This window comes from Ostrinia nubilalis, chromosome 14 (genome assembly GCF_963855985.1).
Source record: "Ostrinia nubilalis chromosome 14, ilOstNubi1.1, whole genome shotgun sequence".
Classification (NCBI taxonomy): domain Eukaryota; kingdom Metazoa; phylum Arthropoda; class Insecta; order Lepidoptera; family Crambidae; genus Ostrinia; species Ostrinia nubilalis.
The window spans coordinates 4,398,862-4,422,696 of record NC_087101.1 but is presented as its reverse complement, the minus strand read 5'-3'; the positions used below and the strand labels follow the sequence as shown (position 1 = coordinate 4,422,696).

Below are 23,835 nucleotides of genomic sequence, written 5' to 3'. Positions count from 1 at the left end.
ATATGTATTATACACTATATTGCTCAGTTTACAGTCAAGATAAAATCTTTACATAATTATTACAATTATTAGATAATGTTTGATTAATAAATAAAACAGTAGGCGAAGCAAAATAAATAAGTTGAATTGAAACTTAAAACTAAGGTGTACCATATTTCCATCATATCATTTTACTATTTAATAATATATTTAGCGCTATTACACGGGGCATTCTTACCAAGAAACGGTGTTGATAAGGTTTGCAATAACATCGATGGGAATATGGTGCCACAAATATATTACTCTTAGTAATATTGTTAGAAACATTTCTCTTATTATGATCGACTGACTAATCGTAACAGGGAACCTAAATGCATTTAGGGAGTACTATCCACCTATTTTGATTGTTTTAAATAATATTCCATACTATATAGTATCACATCTATCACTATGTAGTCACTACTATTAAATATTATCATAATAATTTAATCCGTAATTACACTAGGCGACCCGAATCTAGAAACAAAGATGTTATGTGATGATGATTCAAGGGCAATGGTAAGAAGGGGTCTAAAGATATTCTTTAGGGAACCTTCATCTATAGCTCGATCTACCTAAAATATCAGTAAACATATATGTAAGTCACCGAAATTGATTATGGATTGTCTTAAATGGACTAGAGTATGGTAAACATTTTTTGTCTACATATTGCGACAATAGACATAATAAAAATTCTTCATCAACAAATTTTGAATTGAAAACGTTTAGTCGTTCTTTGAACTTATGCTAACAAGTAATCATGGGACCTTAATAGGGCTTTGCCCTAGTAACGCCCCAGGTTTTCTTCGAGAAATGTCGATTACATCCACAAGGTAACTTAAATATTAATTTTAATACTCTTAAAAGCAACAGTTTGAGCAGAAAACCCAAGAGTAATACGTATTTACAGATATATCATAATTCTTCTGACCCGCAACCCTTTCCATAGTATACACTAAGTAGTATTAAATAATACAAACATATTCACTTCCAATTAGAATCGACACACAAAAACACTTAAACTAGAAATTAGACTAACGTCTTTGTCGCGAATAAATCATGATTTGCCCTATAGAGGTTATACGAAGTCAGACGAGTGGTGAAATCGTAGACGATGTGGCAAAGCGCGAGATGACATTTGCCAAAGGCCAGTGATCGCAAAGAGGTTAGCATTCGCATAATGACGTCACAGGAAAAAGAGCTAGGCATAAAACAAGTGTGGAGAATTGGAGTCTGGATTGACGTCAATCGGATGATTTGTGACGACACATGATTGCGTTGAAGTGAAGTTCCTTCACCTCCCGCTACCTAGATATGTTTGAAGAAATCACACGCGAGGCCTGTAATTAAATGAAGTTGCACTCAACGAGCTCCAGTTGTTCTTTTTTGGGATTGTGGGGTTCCGGGGCGCGTAACTCAACTGTTTTTTGGAATTAATGATGACGCATCCATCTTTTGGTGCGTAAGAGACTTGTGTAGTCGGGACTGCGATACTTAGCAAATTTCCTGGTGCTGGAACTTCAATATCTACGCTAGAGGATAGTCCCTTTGTCTGAGTGTTGTCGCAGCCATATTGAGAATGAGTCACTGGTTCCGTTTGAGTATTCATATCACGCTTGATCGGAGAAAGCTTAGTGAATGATTTCGGTGGGGAGTTAATGGTACAGGCGGCATTTGGTTTAGTTATGTAGTTCAGCTGATTTATTGCGGGTGTAAACACGTTTAATGGCGGTATAACGGCATTATTACATCCTGAATTAGACGTGTACGTCACTTTAGGCTCAGAAACAAGGAAGTCAAATGAATTTTGATATGATGCGTTATCGTACGGCGCAGGCGGGTAAAGTTTTTTGGGAGTGGGGTTTACTTTATCGCAGTTATTTCCAGTAAAGAACGCCATTTGTTTCACTGGTGCGGGGTTACTGGTTACAGTTGAAGTGAACATTTGTTTATTTAGGGAGGCATCACAATAGCTACGAGATAGGTTGATCGGCGTCGGTTTTACCAGGGAGATATTACGAGGTGCGAATGGTATCCTTTTTGGTAGAGCATCGCTGACTGTATTAGTGACGTGGGTCGTCAGTTTTCCTGAAACGTCACATCGTGGTATCTTTTGAGGAATTTCTGCGGCACAGTGGTCATTAGCGGGTCGTTTAGTTTTGTTTAGCAGAGAAGTCATATGATTTATCGGGACATAACTATGGCTACCAAAGGGAGTTAGTATTTTTGACCCAGGCGTGAGTAGAATTTTTGCGTAATGCTTGGTGTTAATGTTTTCAGACGACTCCTTCTGTTTTTCTGTGATGACGTCACGCTGCCTATTCGTTACGGAGCCGTGCCGGCCATTACACGTGCCCGATGCGTGTGGTGTATGTTTGTGTTTAGCTTTATTATTGTCTGTGTTTCTAGTCTTGTACTGTTTCTTAGGTGTGTTTTTAGTGCTACGCGATTTCTTTTTTTTATCTTTCGCTTTGCGTTTACGCGCGTTAGTTTTAGCTTTCTTCTTACTACAATGTGTGTCACTACTCTGTTTTGTTGTGGAGTTTGTTTTTTTAGTTTTGCGACCGCGTTTGCTCTTCTGCTGTTCAGTTAGGTTAGAACCGTTCTGGTTAGCGAGCGTTACCTCATTATTCGCGTCGTCACTTGTTTCGTGTGGGCGGGGCTTGCGCGTGCGTTGCGCACGGGGGCGTTTACTGGTTAGGTTAGAACTGTTCTGATTAGCAAGAGTAACCTGATTATTCGCGTCGTCACTTGTTTTCTGTGGGCGGGGCTTGCGAGTGCATCGCGCGCGGGGACGTTCAATGGTTAGCTTAGAAGTGCTCTGGTTAGCGAGGGTCACCTCATCAGCGTCGTCACTTGTTTTCTGTGGGCGGGGCTTGCGCTTGCGTTTACTGGTTAGGTTGAAACTGTTCTGCGTCACCTCATCAGCGTCGTCACTTGTCTTCTGTGGGCGGGGCTTGCGCGTGCGTTCACTGGTTAGGTTGAAACTGTTCTGCGTCACCTCATCAGCGTCGTCACTTGTCTTCTGTGGGCGGGGCTTGCGCTTGCGTTCACTGGTTATGTTAAAACTATTCTGCGTCACCTCATCAGCGTCGTCACTTGTCTTCTGTGGGCGGGGCTTGCGCGTGCGTTCACTGGTTAGGTTAAAACTGTTCTGCGTCACCTCATCAGCGTCGTCACTTGTCTTCTGTGGGCGGGGCTTGCGCGTGCGTTCACTGGTTAGGTTAAAACTGTTCTGCGTCACCTCATCAGCGTCGTCACTTGTCTTCTGTGGGCGGGGCTTGCGCGTGCGTTCACTGGTTAGGTTAAAACTGTTCTGCGTCACCTCATCAGCGTCGTCACTTGTCTTCTGTGGGCGGGGCTTGCGCGTGCGTTCACTGGTTAGCTTAAAACTGTTCTGCGTCACCTCATCAGCGTCGTCACTTGTCTCCTGTGGGCGGGGCTTGCGCGTGCGTTCACTGGTTAGCTTAAAACTGTTCTGCGTCACCTCATCAGCGTCGTCACTTGTCTCCTGTGGGCGGGGCTTGCGCGTGCGTTCACTGGTTAGCTTAAAACTGTTCTGCGTCACCTCATCAGCGTCGTCACTTGTCTCCTGTGGGCGGGGCTTGCGCGTGCGTTCACTGGTTAGCTTAAAACTGTTCTGCGTCACCTCATCAGCGTCGTCACTTGTCTCCTGTGGGCGGGGCTTGCGCGTGCGTTCACTGGTTAGGTTAAAACTGTTCTGCGTCACCTCATCAGCGTCGTCACTTGTCTTCTGTGGGCGGGGCTTGCGCGTGCGTTCACTGGTTAGCTTAAAACTGTTCTGCGTCACCTCATCAGCGTCGTCACTTGTCTCCTGTGGGCGGGGCTTGCGCGTGCGTTCACTGGTTAGCTTAAAACTGTTCTGCGTCACCTCATCAGCGTCGTCACTTGTCTTCTGTGGGCGGGGCTTGCACGTGCGTTCACTGGTTAGGTTAAAACTGTTCTGCGTCACCTCGTTAGCGTCGTCACTTGTCTTCTGTGGGCGGTAGCTGGCTAGCCGCTAGCTGGAGGAAGGCGCGAGGCCGGCGAGGTTGAGAAGCGCCTCGGCCGTGCGGCGCTCTTCGCCGACGCTGTACGAATGCTCGTCGCGCGCACAGCGGGATATTACGAGGTGCGCCGCTGGCGGCAGCTGGAAGGGAAAGAGTGTTAAGTGGTGTGGAAGTGGAACCGGACTTGTGATGCGGCGTGGAGACTTGTAGAAGTCGCGCTTTGTTATAATCTTACTGCTCTACCAAACCTTCATAAAAAGGTAGTTAGTTATCTGATCTTGGATTCTGAAGAGGCCTACAACCGCCGCGCTGTCAATCTTTCTGCACTAAGTAATTACCTGATCGAGCACAGCAGGCCCGAACTTCATCGCTAACACCGTAGCGGCGATTGCACGATACTCGACGGCGCCAAGCGGCGATGGCGTGGAGGCTTATAGCTGCCGCACTGTGTCATACCTTAAAAGCATCTTAAAAAAGAAGAGTAGTTAATAGTCACCTGATCGAGCACAGCAGGTCCATACTTCATAGCCAGCACCGTAGCGGCGGCGCGATATTCATCAGCGCCGGGCGGCGGCGGCGGCGGCGGCGTGGGCGGCGGGGAGGTCTGCAGCCGGCGCACTATATCACATCTTAAAGCTTCGTAATAAAGACGGTATTCACCTGATCAAGCACAGCAGGCCCATATTTCATCGCTAAGACCGTAGCAGCGGCGCGGTATTCGTCGGCGCCGGGCGGCGGCTGCGGCGTGGGCGGCGGGGAGGCTTGTAGGCAGCGCTCTATAGCATTATCTACTTTACCCTACCAGTAATAAAGATGCTAATTACCTGATCAAGAACAGCAGGCCCATATTTCATCGCTAAGACCGTAGCTGCGGCGCGGTATTCGTCGGCACCCGGCGGCGGCGGCGGCGGGGAGGCCTGCATTCGCCATACTATGTCATAATCTTTCTCCCCTAAAGGGGGTATTTACCTAGTTAAGCACAGCAGGACCGTACTTTTTAGGCACTACAGTGGCGGCGGCGTCAGCATGGGTAACGGAGAAGAAGGCAACCGCCGCGCTGTCATAATCTTTTTGCCGTACGGGGGGTAAACAAATATTTACCTGATCGAGCACAGCAGGCCCATATTTCATCGCCAACACCGTAGCCGCGGCACGATATTCATCTGCACCCGGCGGCGGCGCAGCCGGCGCGCTATATCACATCTTAAAGCTTCGTAATAAAGACGGTATTCACCTGATCGAGCACAGCAGGTTCATACTTCAGAGCCAACACCGTAGCGGCGGCGCGATACTCGTCGCGCGTGCAGTCGCCGCGCTATGGCATAAGCTACATTAACCTGCTAGAAATAAGGTTTTTACCTGATCGAGCACAGCAGGTTCATACTTCATCGCTAGCACCGTAGCAGCGGCGGAATACGCGGCGGAATACTCGTCGGCACTCGGCGGTGCCGGGGAAGCCTGCAGCCGCCGCGCTATGGCATAAGCTACTTTAACCTGCTAGAACTAAGGTATTTACCTGATCGAGCACAGCAAGCGGTATTCATCGGCGCCGGGCGGCGGCGACGGTAGCGTGGGCGGCGGGGAGGCTTGCATTCGCCATTTTATGTCATAATCTATCTCCCCTAAAGGGGGTATTTACATAGTTAAGCACAGCAGGACCGTACTTCATAGCGACTGCAGTGGCGGCGGCGTCAGCATGGGTAACGGAGAAGAAGGCAACCGCCGCGCTGTTATAATCTTTTTGCCCTACGGGGGGTAAACAAACATTTACCTGATCGAGCACAGCAGGCCCATATTTCATCGCCAACACCGTAGCGGCGGCGCGATATTCGTCGGCACCCGGCGGCGGCGGCGGCGTGGGCGGCGGGGAAGCCTGTAGCCGGCGCGCCAGGAACGGAAACAGTTGCGGATCCGGCGCGTTCTTGCACGGCGGCGGCGAGTCCGGCGGCGCCGGCGGGATCGGCTGCCGGCCTAGTGTCTGGAAGGATAATGAAGTTATAACTCAAACCGAGATAGTAAACTCAACACGCGAGTTGAATGCAGTACCTCTAGCATGAACAACTTTCGTCTTCGAATCGTTTGCGTATTCGACAAAATTCGATACTCAACCTTCGTATTAAACGATAACGTGATATAAGTTTCGTGCAACCATTTCTCAAACTAAGTTCACTTTACGAAACGTTCACAAGGGCGCTGTTGTAGTTTTCGTACTAAATCTTTTGATGGCGATTGGAATACGCAAACGATTCCGTAGCCGTAGCGTCAGAAGGTAAATGTCAAAGCCAAGGCACACCGCAAACTGCAAAGATTTCGCCGTATTACCACGTGACGCGGCGCCGCACCGCTCGTGTGCCCGTCACAGTCTCACAGATATTTCTTCTAAGACGATGCTGCGACACCACTCCGGCGTAACGTATCGCGTGCTTAGGCTATCACGCGCGTGAACCATACATTTATTTTAGACTAGCTTTTGGACCCCCGTTTCATTCGTGTGATTCAATCGTGACTTAACAGACACCTACGTCATAAAAAAATATACAAACCTGTAAAAATGTCGCTCGGTGCTGTGGATCCACCGTCCAAAGGGAACCTTTGCCGAGACCTGGCGCAGCAGCGACCTATGAACAGAAACATTTTTGTAATTTAAATTTTATGTTAGAAGCTCAATAAGCACGATGATGTCATTTAATTATCCTCTGGCTGTTGACCAATTTTTCCTTTTTAGATTGGATAAATGAAAATGCAGGTAACAGTCTCCAGAATCCACATTGAAAAATTTAAGAACTTCTGCAGATTTAGTACTCATGTATTATAATACATTCGCGAGCAAAAGTATGGAATCACTTACATGAAGTTGTTTCCACGCGATCTTGTGTACTAACGAATTTGTTAGTAACAAAAAAAGTAGCACCATTTTAAAGATTAAACTTTTTACTTTAAATTGATACCAAATTCATTTAAATCACACCAGTATTTAAAAAGATATCCCGGCTGATGTGAAGAAGTAACGAAAAAGACATGTATCAACTGTTTGATACGTCGCGGGTTGCGGCCTATTTACCCCCCATAAAAGCAAGTGTTTTCGGATTTTTGCTTTCACACGTTGATCCATACACATCTCCGCTTCTTTTGACACTTTACCTGGGATTCTACACCTTCAGAAGCAGCACAAATCGTTGCACTATTGCAAGAAGGGCTCAGCCAGCGGGCTGTCGCACGTCAGCTCCACATAAGCCAGTCCTGGGTTTCGAAAGTTTGAAGACGCTTTCGGGATACCGGTGGCTTTATCCTGAGACCAAGTTCTGAACATTGCCGGTGCACATCGCAGAGGGAAAACCGTTTTTTCATGTCAACTTCTCTACGAAATCGTCATTTGACTGGTATCGACGTCCAGCAAGAGCTCAGAAATGTTCGTAGGATAGCTGTTAGCGAGTGGACAGTTCGTCTAAGATATGAGCAATAAAATTTGACTCCAAAAAGGCCTGCCACAGGCTGGAAACTGACGGCAGGTCACCGACAAGCACGCTTTCAATTTGCTCCTACACATCTCGATGGGAAGTCGAGCAAGCCACCCCCATAAGCCAATGTTTTAGCGAACCAGCACTGCACAAATCACTCCCCAGGCCGTCTATAGACCCGACCTCTTCGACTGCTGCACTGCAAAAACAGTCTGCATTCATCGGAGAACAAAACTCGCCTCCATTACTCGCTTTCCGAGTGCGACCTAATTGAAAGCGTGCTTGTCGGTGACCTGCCGTCAGTTTCCAGCCTGTGGCAGGCCTTTTTGGAGTCAAATTTTATTGCTCATATCTTAGACGAACTGTCCACTCGCTAACAGCTATCCTACGAACATTTCTGAGCTCTTGCTGGACGTCGATACCAGTCAAATGACGATTTCGTAGAGAAGTTGACATGAAAAAACGGTTTTCCCTCTGCGATGTGCACCGGCAATGTTCAGAACTTGGTCTCAGGATAAAGCCACCGGTATCCCGAAAGCGTCTTCAAACTTTCGAAACCCAGGTCTGGCTTATGTGGAGCTGACGTGCGACAGCCCGCTGGCTGAGCCCTTCTTGCAATAGTGCAACGATTTGTGCTGCTTCTGAAGGTGTAGAATCCCAGGTAAAGTGTCAAAAGAAGCGGAGATGTGTATGGATCAACGTGTGAAAGCAAAAATCCGAAAACACTTGCTTTTATGGGGGGTAAATAGGCCGCAACTCGCGACGTATCAAACAGTTGATAAATGTCTTTTTCGTTACTTCTTCACATCAGCCGGGATATCTTTTTAAATACTGGTGTGATTTAAATGAATTTGGTATCAATTTAAAGTTAAAAGTTTAATCTTTAAAATGGTGCTACTTTTTTTGTTACTAACAAATTGGTTAGTACACAAGATCGCGTGGAAACAACTTCATATAAGTGATTCCATATTTTTGCTCGCAAGTGTAGATCGTTTCATCCACGAAGACGCGCCCCACCAATTTTTGGTCGAAGTTAGCGCGGGGTGCGGGGAGTTTGATCCGAGCAATCCGAGCGTCATTATTGTAATTTAGCGTGTACCGATAACACTCAAACATTAGCGGAAGAATGGTGGCGCGTTTTCGTGGATGAAACGACCTATACTTAGTTTTAAAATGAAATCTCACCTTATGGAAGCACTTGTTCAACGAGAGATTATGCCGCACACTGTTCTTCCATCCCTGCGGCGCGTTCTTGAAGTATGGGAAATGTCGGACGATCCACGCGTATATCTCTTTCACGGGCAATGCTCTTGCAGGGGCCGCTTCTATGGCCATGAAGATTAGGCAGGAGAAGGAATATGGCGGCTTGGTGTGGGCGGGCGCGGGCGGTGAGGGCGGCGCCTTGCAAGGCGTCCGAGGGGGGGAGGGCAAGCGAGCGACGGGCGGGGGGGTTTTCGATATTTCTGACTGCAAAGGAATAAAGAGGTTATTGGACATGTGAACAGTATAGGCCGAGTGTGAGTTTACATCAAACGCGCTCACTAGTGACCGCGTTTAAAAAATGTATGAAAATTTTAGTTTTTGAACGTTTCCCGCTTGGGACGCTGTACAACCCGTCATACATTTAGTGTCATTTTTTGACGCGCTCACTAGTGAGCGCGTTTGATGTAAACTCACACTAGGCCCTTAGGTGACTTAAAAGCTATCATATCGTGTTTCCAATGGCTCCAAATCGTTGAGGATCACTAAATTGTAGTAACTAATTTAATTTGAAAGTTTATTGCCCCAAAATTGATGTATTCTATAATAATTCTGACTGCAAAAGTTATGATATGGTTTGATTAGCAGTCTTAGAGCTATAAATTATTTTTTAAGATGTATCATTGCGAATCACGCAGCAACTGCTGCGCGTGCAGCTATCGCCTAATCTAGTTAGTACATGCCACTACATAATTTATAGAAAAACCATTTGCATGTCTGTCGCGTCTGTTCCAAAATTACCTTAAGATTAATCTTACAGAATTTGTAGTATACCAATTAGAATAAAATACACAGAGATGACTGTACTGCAAAGGTATAAATAGGTCACGGGCATATTGTGTCATGTGATTGACCGTCCTACGTGTTATCAAGTGTCGGATGAACTAACAGCATCAGAATAAAGCCTACAATTAAAACTTAAACTTTGAAAAACATCCGGGAAAATACAAATATTGATCCCTTTTAAACGAATTGAAATCACATTTAAGGAATAGATACTGGTAGAAGCATCATACGTTTTCCGAAAATCACATGATAACCTATCATATCACGCCTTGATAAATATTAGAACGCATTAGGAAGTATACCACGATTTCATTTCTACGTTAACATACATATAAAAAGTCTGTCTGGGACGCTTTAAATTGTAGTTTCCTTTTCAAATTATCGTTAGCCGAATGACATTGAGTAAACTGCTTGGCACTTGTATAAATAGGTGCGTCGGATACTCGTATAATGTTTAAGCTTATACGTTTACATTCGATATAAATATATGGGTCAGAACGAAAATGTGATCACATACGTGCACACGTAGTACATACTTTTTAAACCAAAGATATACTTTTAAATGTTTTTTGGGTACAAAACAAAGAAGTGTTACAGTGTTACATCCTGTTGGGACTCCAAATTGCAGACATTTTATATTTTTGAGTCAAATGTCAGCGCCTCGAAGTCACTAACAAAAGCTAAAATATGTAAAAATGCAAATATTCATTGCGCATAAGTAATTTGTTGTGAAACCATGGAAAAACGAAAAGTGTACGATTTTAGATTACTTACCTTTATTACCACTTGGCTGGCAATCATTTTTGAGTCTTCCATATCGCTTTTTGTTAGATTTATACCTGAAAAAGAAACACGATTTATTATAATAAAATATTTAAAAAGTGTAAGAAAATCGAAGTAGTCCAGTCAATAAAGCATTATAGATGGAAATCCGTGGAACACAATTTCTGACTTCGGGACTTTATTTAGACTAGTTAGGAGGTGAACATAGCAAAAGTCCCCGCCTTTAGCCCTTGAGCCGGCGAGGAGAGGGGGTTTTAAAGGTACCACTTTTCGGTTTTTCGCTTAATCCTATGAAACTATGTGTCCTAGTGACATGACTACTATGAACCAAAAAAAGCTTATTCAATTTGCTACAGGTGAGATAGTCAAGTTTTTCTATATCTTGTATAGTTTTCACAGCATCTGCTATAGAAGGTCTGTAATATTGGAAATTTTATTTTTGTCTTACATGTTCCCATCAGGGGAAAATCGACTAAATCAAAATTGAGCAAACATTCTAGACATGCGGGAGCATGTTAAGCCTAGTTCCAGGGAGGGGACTGCACCGTGCGTATATTTAGACGAACCACTTGGAGCCACTTTTGACTCCTCATCACTCAAAAACTACTGTGCATTAACACTTCAAATTTGGCTTATGTGTTGAAACTTGTAAGATAAACATCAGCTTCAAATTTCATAAATATACCTCAAACGGTTCTTTAGATATTGACGTCCAAAAATCTACATGTCTGACCTATAGACCAAATTCTAACTACTTCCAGATGACCTTGAAGGTTCAAATTTGGCATCCAGATATGTAGATGTGTAAATACAAAGGAACAAATAAAAAACCAGTCAATTTTAACATTTCGCAAGTGATAGATAGATTTAAGTGTTTTAAATGTCGATTTTTGAACGTCAATACCTAAATAACCGTTTGAGGTATATTTATGAAATTTGAAGCTGATGTTTATCTTGCAAGTCTTAACACACGAGTCAAATTTGAAGTGTTAATGCACAGTAGTTTTTGAGTGATGAGGAGTCAAAAGTGGCTCCAAGTGGTTCGTCTAAATATTCGCACGGTGCAGTCCCCTCTCTGGAACTAGGCTTAACATGCTCCCGCATGTCTAGAATGTTTGCTCAATGTTGATTTAGTCGATTTTCTCCTGATGGGAACATGTACGACAAAAATAAAATTTCCAATATTACAGACCTTCTAGAGCAGATGCCGTGAAAACTATACAAGATATAGAAAAACTTGATTGTCTCACCTGTAGCAAATTGAATAAGCTTTTTTTGGTTCATAGTAGTCATGTCACTAGGACGCATAGTTTCCGAGAATTAAGCGAAAAACCGAAAAGTGGTACCTTTAAACCCCCCTCTCCCCGGCAGCTCAAAGGCTAAGGGCGGGGACTTTTGCTATGTTCATCTCCTAACTAGTCTAAATAAAGTCCCGAGGTCAGAAATTGTGTTCCACGGATTTCTCTCTACACCGTCGTTAAAGCATTCATTGAATGGACTAAAGGTGTAAATTGCGAGTTATAAACACAGCTCATACATACTTGCTAACTTGTGACAGTTTTCCTAGGATAAGAGATAGAGTTTGTTTTGAAGTAGGTACAGTAATCTCGAACATTATTAATTTTATTCTCGGTTCTCACATATTGGTGAAATGAAATAAAAATAATTGTTAAACTGTATTTTTTGTCTGCATTTTTATTTTACATAACTGTGGGCTGATTTTTTTATTATATTTTTTATTGTTTTTCTGTCTTGATTGTTTATTTCCCAAATATCAATAAATAAATAGTTCTTTATTTTCCAGAATTCCGATCAAAGTAAATCTTAAAATACATTAGTTATGCCTTTGTCAATACAACACCTACAATAATGCTCCACCTACAGTCTAATTTTTTAGAAATCAGCAGAAATGTCATCAAAAATGGCCAACTGACATAAAAATATTTTTAGTCTGTGAACTAGTGATGCGACAAAACCTCTCGTTAATCGCGAAGTGAAATTATTGTAGTACTTGCGTGTCATCGCCGGGTGATCGTCAAAATACTAAAAATATGCAACAAAGTCGCAACATTGAATGTGAACTGATTATGAAATTTTCGAGAACAGGAAACAAACTGTATGCACAGATGTAATCAAAAAACATACTGGACAGTAAAACAATCAATGATATCCGTAAAGTTATTAAACTTCAAATAGTTGCAAAAAGTTCTGTTTGACAGTGTTGATACTAGTGACATCTCGCTCGCTCAGTTCTTTGTTGCTCTATTCCGCTAGGGAGGTAATTTAAGATGCTATCAATGAGGGTTTTTGCGATTGAAAAATCCGCCAGATGGCAATACGTAGACGCGAGGTCCAAATGCTGCGTGATTGGTGGATTTTGACATATCTGTCAATGTCATGTCAAAAATAACCAATCATGCAGCATTTGGACCTCGCGTCTACGTATTGCCATCTGGCGGGTTTTTCAATCGCGAAAACCCTCATTGAAAGAAGATTTTTATTTTCTTTTATTTTATTATATTATTATAGGAAAATAAGCAATAGAACAATACCAATACGAAAGCATAATTGCATAAAAAAGTAAAATAATTTCGTTTAAATAAAACCGACTAAAAATTAAACTGACTCCGAAAAAGTATACACTATATTGTCGAAGTTATCGCTGGAAAACTAAACAAAGTATCGTATATTTTTTATTTAAAATTAATCAGTAATCGGAATAAGTGAATACTTAAAATAATATCGATTAAATTTACAGATTATTGTCTATGGCTCACAGGTTACAGCACTGATGTGTCAGAGACAAGTCATAGACAATATGGAGATAACACATGATTTTAAACGTCAAGTCAATTTGACAAGTCTCACAAATTTTCATCGTCCACGTATTTTGCTAAAATAATTTGTTTCAAAGATTGATTTCAAACTTGTATAAACGTGAAAATAAAGTTGGTTTCATGGGCTTGTTAAATAATGTGTATGATATTATGAACACGTAAGTGATTATGGTGTAATTGTGTATGAAAGTGTTTGTTTACATCTCTGCTGGATTCTAAAAAATCAAGGTATATGTATTTAACCAATGGACTTTTAATGTAGAGTACCAACCTCGTAGTAGATTTCTGTCTTGTAACCAGCTGAGGCTGGTAAGGTCGTCATCGTGGTCGGCTGGGGGCAGATTGCCGGCGTTACCGCCACACGCCACTCTGTTGAGAGAAACAACACAAATTTAAAATCATCTCCGTTGCGTAGACTTCATAGAAGTTACAGAAGGAAGATACACTCTATGCTATGTTGTCAGCGTCAAATAATTCGTGACACCCAAAGTAGCCAAAAAGTTCCCAACATGTATTTATTACAACCGGAATAAGGTTGTGATGGCAACTTCTTGGCCACTTTGTGTGTCACGAACTATTTGAAGCTGACTGTACCTCTAATAGTGTCTAAAAATAATTTAATTACTATAAAAACAAGAGATTGTGATATTTTCGTCCGTATTTTGGGTTTCACCCCTTACCTCTTCCATGTGTTTTATTAACAGTTCAATTTAGTTAAATAAGTAAAAATATCAGATGCAAATGTATTCAAATTCAGATTATTTATTTGCTTAAAACACGGTGCCCTAAACATATTAGTCGTAGACTGTTTCTGTAAATTGAAATGCAATTAACATTTTATATCAAAAAACTTTGTAATCATTTAGTCACCTTTGTAATCAATTTCAATTTACAAGCATGCCGTAAGTAATAATATGTGCATGCAAGCGAGACACAAAAATTGTGGATAGCATCTCAGATTGATAACGTTATCACAGTTCACCGCAAACTTCCTGAAATGCTTCAGGCCTTGGATGCGCCAGAGCACATTATTTTAAACCTGTGTAACTACCGTATCATAGAAACGTGATATTTATCAAAATAAAAATGACTTTATTTGTTTAGGACTAATTAAATTACTTCTTACGAATTATCAGATGCTGTTAAGGAGTCTTTAATGTATTATTATTTTTTAAATATTCAACTTGGTGTTGCTGACTACATCTGGCACATACCAATAGCATAGTATTTTTTCAATGGCTTCATAAACTTTTTCCTATAACACCCTAAAAAAGTAACGTCTCTATTAGTAAACTTACAATCAGTAATTGAATTCCATGCACAGATTAAATAAATACACATGATTTTAAACATACCGATATAATAAATAGAAGTACATCTCTATCTACGCTCAATTCGTGTTCAAAAATTCACTATCAAGTCTTTGAATAAGTATTAAATAATATTAGTTACTCGAAAACTAATTACAAATAAATCACACATGGTCAAGAAGCAAGACCAATTAAAGAGAGAGTACAGGGAAATAAAATAACATAATAGTATAGTGTAAACAAGTGTTAGGCGCCCGTCCATTAGTCACTTTAGCTGTAGCGGCATCAACCTAAGCACTGTGGCTTCTTATTTCATTGTAGTAGGGGCTATTTTGGAACAAAATTATAGCCTCATGTGCTGTCAACTATATGACTGTACATTCCTGCAGTCATACAACTGAGGTGCTAATTACTTGCACGCGCCATTAGATATTTTGTTTTAATTGTAACAATGTTGATTGCTTTATTACCTTTGTTTATATTATTAGTAAAAAAATACACAAGTACTTAATTTATTATTATCACTGTTTACTTAACATTAATAATGGGTTGGTCCAGATTCCGTGTTTTTCACTATCGCCACGGAATGCCAGTGACCAGTGTATCACTTTTAGCTGGTGTGAATGAAAAATACGGCAAGTACCTATGTTACGTACTTATGACACATTGCATGATATTATATTGATATCAATCAATGTGTAAAGTCATCCACGATCGTTGCAAAGTGACCTACAAGACGAATAATTACAAAAAACAAAAAAAATCTTTTGATATTAAGCATAAAATGACGTATGTTTACTGGATGCCAAGAGGGCTTTCCCTCTATTCCTGTTGGACTGGGACAGCGGTACTTCATGTCGCAAACTGTTTTAAACCTTAATTTGACAGCAAACCAGCGTACATAAACCGCGGTTAGTTAAAACACGAAGTTATTTTATTGTTAACCTGTAATATAATAATGCCAGTGGCGCCAAACAATACCAGTGGTTTGTAATCAGCTTATCAAGTTAACTGGCGGACTTTATCGCCGTCTTACCCACTAACCTAGCGTCGCGATAACAAATTATTTATCACTAGGACAATATGTTGAAAAATGTGACATTGATCGATGGCGCATGGGCCTCTTTTGGCAACAGTAAGGGCATGTTTGCACAGAAATAAAAGGTATGCATAAACCTGCTAAACTCGTTACGTTTTTTTAAATATTTTTTAAAAAAGCGTAGACACAGTTTCCTTTATCATATCAAGCAAACCGAAACCACTTTTATGATCGATTGATTGATACAACTTTATCAGTATGAACATGAAGTCGAAAGAAAAACGTTGGAAGAAAAACCTTGCAACCATAAAATACTTATTTTCACATAGCATTCGTGTGCTCATGAAAGTGCACTGAAAATACTGTAATGTAATTGCTAAGAAATACAACAAAATGCGATCGCAGTCGATATTATGTCGTTCAAAACATGCAACATCGTAATTAGTTAGTTGGACGTCGTCTTTCCGTATGCTGTCTCGATTCTGAGCCGCGTACTTTGTACTTTCTCATGAAAATTATTATATTCATATTTAGTATTTAAATTGTTAATATTAATTAATAGTATAAGGCGTTACTATTTTAATACCTATCTATTTAATTGTTTATTTATTCTTAACGCACTGAAATGAAATGCATCCAAGACCAGAAAAATACAAACGTCAGCATCCCAAGGTCTTTCAAATCATTCAACATAACTATTTTGTTAATGTATTTTTTGTGTGTCAAGCTGTTAATTTTCCAAGCACTATTTATTTTTATTTTAGTACGAACTCGTGTCGTGTAACACAGTTTAGCGCCTGTAACTCTCACTTTTTACGTCGTCGTGCGCCCCCATATTGCGTTATCTTTTCTACATGTTTGTATTTATAATTTTCTCTTTATTAAATTTACTACCTAGTACCTACTTCCCAAAATTGGTCATTTCTGTAGCAAGGGTGCGTGAAACCTAAAATTAGTATCAACATTCAACACCTGTCTTTGAAGGATCGGAGTGCGACCTCGATGGATAAGGTATCACGTGCTGAGCATAAGTTCTGGTTTGGTTATTGGTTTTAGTTTACCAAAAATGCGTTTGTCGTAGCTTAATGGGTGAAGTCACCTGCTGTGAACATTGCGAAGTTCTCTGAATATATCTCGAAGTACCGGTCGCTGGCCAGAAGTGACGCGCGATCATTCGGGGATCACCTTCACGTTAGGTGGTGTGAGTCATTTTACTAACAGGAAAGCCACATGATACTTACGCCGGCTGTGGCGCTTCGAGATCCGACTCGTCCGACGCGGCGAGCCTCAGTTTCGTTGCTTTTTGGGGTGCAGTCACCACCTCGTCATAGATATTGTTGATATTTTCTAAGACTCCTGAATACCTCGAAGAGACAGGCCTGCCGCGTGCGCGGCGGGATGCATCATGGCGCGCGATCTTTCGGAGCACACTTGGCCTTCATTGGTTGTTTTTTTTACTGACGGTCAAACATTATACCCTGACTACACAGGATTTGCAGCGGTCGGAACAATTCCGTTAAGAGAAAAGCCGCAGATACTTACGCCGGTTGTGGCGCTTCGAGATCCGACTCGTCCGACGCGTCGTCGATGTCGTCGAAGTTGTCTATGACCCTCCCGGAGACCTCGAGGCGGCGCAGCGAGCGGCCGCTGGACGCGACGTGGCGAGCAATCTGGCGGATCAGCCGCCGCGGCAGAGGCAGGGCGGGCCGGGCGCCTCGCGCTGGCGAGCCTCCGCGTTCTCCACGCATTGGCGCCATCTGGGGAAAGAAAGTGATAGATAAATAAGACAATTGCACATCATTTTTGCACGCATTGGCGCCATTTGGAGAAAAAGGACCGTTCAAGACAGCTGCACATATCATGCGTAACTCTGAGGCTAGTCTAGTGATAATGGTTGGGTTGGGATATTGTTTGAATCTTGAATAAGGAAAATCACGTCTACTCCGATTGCACTAGATAAAACACCGACACTGCTAATGCAAATCGTCAGGGTTTCCCAAATCACTAAAGGTGTAGGACTACGGGAAATTCCCATTTGCAGTGTTCTATTACTGTGCAGCTGGAATCTAGAGTAACGATCGGATTAACTAAATAACCTCCTGAAACTACCTATTATGCATAACATATTGTGGTGTTTTGTTGACTGCTGAGTGATCTATAATGGTTTAAGTCAAATAAAGTTAATATTGTTTGTGCTTCAAATGGTGTTGTCATTGATATACGTTGTTATTATAGAATATGACTGTGTGTTAGTGACCTAATGTCCAAAAGATGACGTAATGTAAATGATCAGAGTAAAACTTCTGCAGATGCAGAATGGTTTTACACGTAAATGCAGTTGTTTTTTTTTCGTCTGAAACTCATTAATAAAATAAACCCATGTAGGTACGCATTTATCCGTGCAGCAAAACAACAAGGGGACCTTTGCGCGTAAGAGGTCAGTAGACAGACATTAGGCACTCGATAATACCACAAAACATGAAGGTCGTTCAGGGATTTTTTTTGTCACGATGTCCAAGGTCAGAAATTAATAATTAACTTCATTTATGTACCCATCCAAACAGAAACAGACATGCAACTGTCATGTTAGCCGAAGATAACGACCTTTACATGAAACATTTATGAAATGTATAAAAACTCTAGAGCTAGTCACAGTAACGTCAGTCAGATCGGAGTAGTTCTGCCTAGATCGATACATCTAGGCACAAATGCACAAGCGTGGGCAGGCGGGCTACATAATACAGACGTTTTATAAATACATCAAACGCTAACACTTTTTCACGGATTGAAGATGTGATAATTGCCTCGGTTTGTTGACTTATGTTGAATCGATGAAGATATGCTGCGTGTATTCCTAACTGTACACTTAGCAACTAAAGTAATAAACAAAAAATGACTACTAAACTCTATTAGGAGATAAATGAGTCTTATTGCTTTAAGACTTTTCGATGTCGTGTCTACTTTCGACGCTGATTGTACGAAGATTGTTGAGGATATTGTTATGTTTTAGGGGTTGAACTCCGGAACCAAAGGATCCTATTACGAAAGGGTCTCAGACATCTCTTGCGAGTAGTGAATATTATATTAATATAGCACTTTGAACATTGAATCATCCGGGTAAACAAACAGTTCTTACTAACCAAGATCTTTGGAATCAATTAATTATGCAAATGGTTAATTATGAGATATCTAAGGCATCATAACAATGCGTCATTTGTTTAGCCTAGTTAGATAAAGTTAAATGGTAGTGGGGGTTTATTTATCGTGAAAAGACAATAATTGCTGCCCCGGCACACTGGAAAAGCCTATAATTGGATGACTGAATTTTTATACCCTATCTTATGTGCTAATCTCATTAGCTTAAGCCATTAAGTATTTGTTTCTAGTGGTTTTATTTACAAACAGCCGGCATCAGACGTTTTGGATCCGTTTGGGAAGCCATATGTCATCATCGCAAATGGATTTATGTTGCGAGTTACGAACTAATGTTGTACTAGCATAGGTAGGGATTTCGTGTAATCATTTCAATCATGTTCTTGTAGTCCGTAAGCTAAACATGCTTGTGTTAGAAAAGTGGGTTCCCCACAATAGTTCAGCGGTTGACGGTGATCGAAGTAGAGTTCGTTGAATCTCGAATCGGTAGTCCGATGAAGACGATGCGACGCCGTACTAATTAGAGGTTCGATCAACCAAAATACGCATGAAAAATCAGCGTCGACGTATTTTATCGTGTTACCTAGTGGTACAATCACCTAACGTTGCGCGACCTTGGCATAGTAGCGAACCGCTAAATGGTTCTAAAACCATGTTCACACTGTATGTTTAAATAAAAATGTCTGAAAATGCGGGGCGAACAGTCGCCAGTAAAATTTACACAGTATAGTCAAGTGTGACACGATGACCTAGATCTCTGAAATTTTATACGAGCAACCCGTTCTGACTTCACGCGGTATCATTTCACGGAAATCTTCCATGAGTATTTTTCTGTAACTGAAAACTCCATTGTTTATAGGTATCCAGTAAGTTGTATAGTAGGTATGCTTTTACAACTCTTTCTCCTAAGAAAAGACCTTAATGGTGTTTGTAATACCTCTCCACGGATTTTCCTTCCTTAGCAATACCTTAACTCATGCAAAAAAAGAAAGATAAACCGTGCCTAGCTATCCTGTTATCAGGATAGGCAAACTTGATTTGATCAATTCCTTCAGTTAGGTAATTAAAGAAAAAGCCTAATAAGATAATGAATGTTTTATATTTTTACAAACTTAAACCACGGGGTTACGGTTTCGTGTTATCTTCTTATTGCGTGCAAAAAAGTTGTAAGTGTAAACAGGTACCTAACGCGTAGATCTGTCGCTTTGCGCTGAAAATATTAAACGTAACGCGATCGACTGACGCCAACGTTATCTCGGATATAACGTCAGAAAAACGCGAAAGTCTGTGCATTTTTCGCTAAACACATACCTACTTGCCACATACTACGGCAGATACAAGAGTTCGTGATATTGAAGTGGAACACGTTTATCAAAAGACTGACTTGAGATAAAAAAAGGTTTTTACATAATACATGTAATGGTCATTAAATTGTTATAATGACATTACACCTTTAACATAATAACTGGTATTTATGATAAGGTAGATAGATATTATTGCTTATGTAATTAATTATGAAATACAAATTGAAGTTAAAACTCTAAAGAAAAGCAGCTACTATGTTTATCTCAGCATTATAGTAATAGTGCTAACCTCATTAATGAGTACTGACATTCATTAAATTGCATATTTTATGTTTCTATATCAGTATTATTGAATGAATATCTAAGGTTGTGTCAGGAAGCTAATGATATACACATTAGTCAGCATTGAACATGTTTGTGTTATGATTACTTAGCCTGCATGTGTGAAGCCAAGGGTAACGATTAGCAATTGTTTATTAGTATTTAATTAAGTGATTTAAAGATAAAACTTAATTTTATTCCTTTTTACTATTGTTATAAAGCTGTATACCAATTCTTAACTTTTTTTAAACCTATAGTGTTTGTTGGAAGTCCAATAGCACACATTTTAGAGGATAAATAAATACGTAAATTCAGGATTGAAAACATTAAGGAGGAAAACAACATAATCAATCCTATGCCATATTTCGTTTATTAGTTATTTAAATAGACACATTATTGTGATCTAATAATTATAATTTAGCTAGAAAATCAAACAATAACAGTATGATAAACATAAAAGATTAAGCTTGGAAAATATGTAGCATGAGGTAGTGTATATTGACATTAACCATTAAAATATGACTTTTAAGAGTAAAACATTACCTTAATTTATATTTTATTTTATTGGTTTGCCAACAACTGATGCACTGTTAAAATACAAATAAATAAAAATAATAATCAAAATAAATAAATAAATGAAATTTAAATCTACTACCACAACTTATCATTTAAGTGAAGATTACAATATGGCCTTCATATCAAAGATATGATACAAGCATACCATACTAGTAGCAAAATTTGCTTTAAAAAGGTAAAAATAGCTGTTAAATGCTCAGATGCACGAGATCAGAACCAGAATAAAACTACATTCCAGAAATAAATACTAATTAAGCTCAAAGTGGAGCATTGTCCCTGGGTGGTAATTAAATTTAGAAATCTTATAGGAAGTGTGAACTGAAACTAGGTCACATAAAGGTCTAAGAACTATTTTTACAAGTCTATTTTAGCTTTTGTTTCAGGAAGAGTTTCAAATACTGTACATACCTCTAATGGTTGATGTTTTATAAACAAATCAAGGTCATCACTTTATGAACTTAACTCTATACTGTAAAGATCTTACTAGATTCCACTTGGTTATTTTAAATTCTAATTCAAAACAAATGCCTTGCTAATTAGATAACTGGATATGTTATGGGTTTGACTCCCTAGCAACGTAAGCAGAAAAAAATCCGCCGCAAGTGTACTAGGGGTGATGTAACAACTATTTACCATGATTATGTTTTTGTATTCATTGGGTCAGCAGTGGCGTCAACAACGTGTTGCTAGGAAACTGAGGTTCCGTCCAGGCAGCGCCAGCGCGACGGACCGCGTGCGCGATTGCGTCGCGCGCTGCGCGTCGTGCTACGACGTGGAAGCAGCGTGCAACCACATATGCACGTGCCGACCTAATATCCCACACGAAGGGCCATTACATAACTACAGGGATACGGCACGGCTCCCGACACGACGCCGAGGACGCCACAATCGTTGACTAACACCCGTTCCATATTTAGAAGGAGCGCCACCGAATGCGTCTCGATGTTCCTCATGCGCGTCTTGTCACATTTTTAGAACCGCATGTAAACGATACTTCACGCACTGATCCAGAGGTACACAACGGGCGCAACGTGATATCCCGACAATTTATTTCAGGGAGCAAAATCCAAAATGCGTAATAAAAATCAAGTTTAATTGCATGCACAAAGTGAGCTACTTTGCATTAATATAAACTTATCAAGTATCTTTAACAAAGCGGCATTTAATGAGGACTTACCTTTCTTGTGTAGCTTGTATTGGTAATCACTTAGAAATTAATAACAACAAACAGCATTCCGCGACCTCCGTACTTGCAATCAAAATCAACACGCAACAAACATCTCCTCAACACCCAATCAAACCATAGACCATAGAGCAACCTACATAAATAAACATATGATTTGATAACCGGACACCGCTCTATAATTGTCTATAGGTCGACAGAGGCTGTCATAAAAAAAATCCTAATTTATTTCAGTTGTACACTAATTTGCTAATTAGGTATATTAGCCCCTGTTATCCTAATTTCCTATTCAAGTCCAAAGCCTGGTCCGTGAGCACGCTCACTGCGGGCGCCCGTCGCACAGTCGCGACCATAGAGAAAAGTAATACATAGGAAATAGAGAACCCTCTCTGTCAAATTTTTGAGCCTACTAATTGACAGCCTGGTGTTAAATTCCCTGTACTTAACCTACGTACGTAGCGCTCACATACATACATAGTACACGCACACATACATACATAAAGTCCACGCACACATACACACAGTTCACGCACACATAGGCCCTCATAACCTTCAAAGAATTATTGTTTTTATGATGTACAATGAAGAATTTTTTCAAATCCATTATTTTGAAAATATTTATCTTTATGGTGTACGTATTGTATTATTTTCAAAACAATGGATTTGGAAAAATTCTACATTGCACATGGAAATGCAAATAAGTAAACAAAAACTTTTGAATTTAATAATTTTACTTTATTTATGAACACACATAATATTGTACACCAAAAGCGTCTTTTCGCAAAGTTTTCAACAACACTAAAAAAGCATTTGCACATTGAGAAAACTCAGATCACTTGTGAACATAACAGAAAGTTTCTTCGCGATTCACGAAGGAACGGACAAAACTCCGATGAACCAGAACAGCAGCAGGTACGAAGGAATGAACTTGAATTTGACTCGACGACTCTTCAATACTTTAATAGGGCCACAGAAAACTTAAATGATGGCTAAGAAAACAAGAATGCATTTAACATAACAAAAACAACACCGGCCATTTTGGAGGAAAAACAAAGTTGCCATATGTTAAATAGTAATTTCTACTACTCTATTATGTAAATTATAACAAAAATGTCAATGTTCAGTTTTAAATTAAAACAAATTAATTTCATTTAAAAAAAGTTTTCACATTGTAATTAACAATATTCTCAAATATATTTTAATTAACAGCGACTTAGGGTCTACACATCAAACAGAGAACGGGCAGCAGCGCTCTCTGACAAACATAAATCTTTTAAACTGCGATCTCCAACCCGCCTGCCAAGCGTGGGGATTATGGCAAAACCCTCTACTATAGTGGAGGAGGCTCATAGTCCAGCAGTGGACTGTAAAGGGCTGTTGATGATGATGATGATATTTTAATTAAGAAAAAAATGAAAATATGAAGGAAACAGGAGCAGCGACATCTAGAGCGTTTTAGGGTAGTTAAAAAGTATTTGAATTTATTCACCGATGTCGCTGTTTGGAAGCAAGTTTCACTTCGATGACCGTTGTATGGAAGTTTCCACACCCTGGTCGCGACAGCAATATAATTACACGCGAGCGATAAGGATGGGTAGCTTGGGGTCATTGGACAAAATTCTACGTGCTCACGGACGGATCAGGCTTTAGCTAATTCATTGTATCAGTCAAGCTAATGGCTATGAAAAGGATATGAATCTTGCTAGAATTTAATATTTTTTGCCGGCTATTACGTACGTCTTTAGAGTTTTAGACGAAGCAAAATGTCTCCACTATTTCGTGCTCTGTGATGTCTCC

The 23,835-nt window shown here is 40.4% G+C and overlaps 1 protein-coding gene across 1 annotated transcript; it reads right to left on the bottom strand.

Moving 5' to 3' along the window:
• Window positions 1–1,740: 1,740 nt before the first annotated feature.
• LOC135078298 (proteoglycan 4-like) lies at window positions 1,741–22,232 on the bottom strand. The gene is made up of 14 exons (XM_063972896.1): window positions 22,033–22,232; window positions 17,044–17,258; window positions 13,424–13,521; window positions 10,307–10,371; window positions 8,672–8,953; window positions 6,572–6,646; window positions 5,800–6,006; window positions 5,388–5,522; window positions 5,263–5,343; window positions 4,689–4,826; window positions 4,525–4,632; window positions 4,058–4,168; window positions 2,642–3,934; window positions 1,741–1,770 (listed from the first exon to the last, which is right to left on the bottom strand). Exons 2-14 carry the CDS (start codon window positions 17,256–17,258, stop codon window positions 1,741–1,743), a joined length of 2,838 nt encoding a protein of 945 aa, XP_063828966.1. The 5' UTR covers window positions 22,033–22,232.
• Between the last annotated feature and the right edge of the window lie 1,603 nt (window positions 22,233–23,835).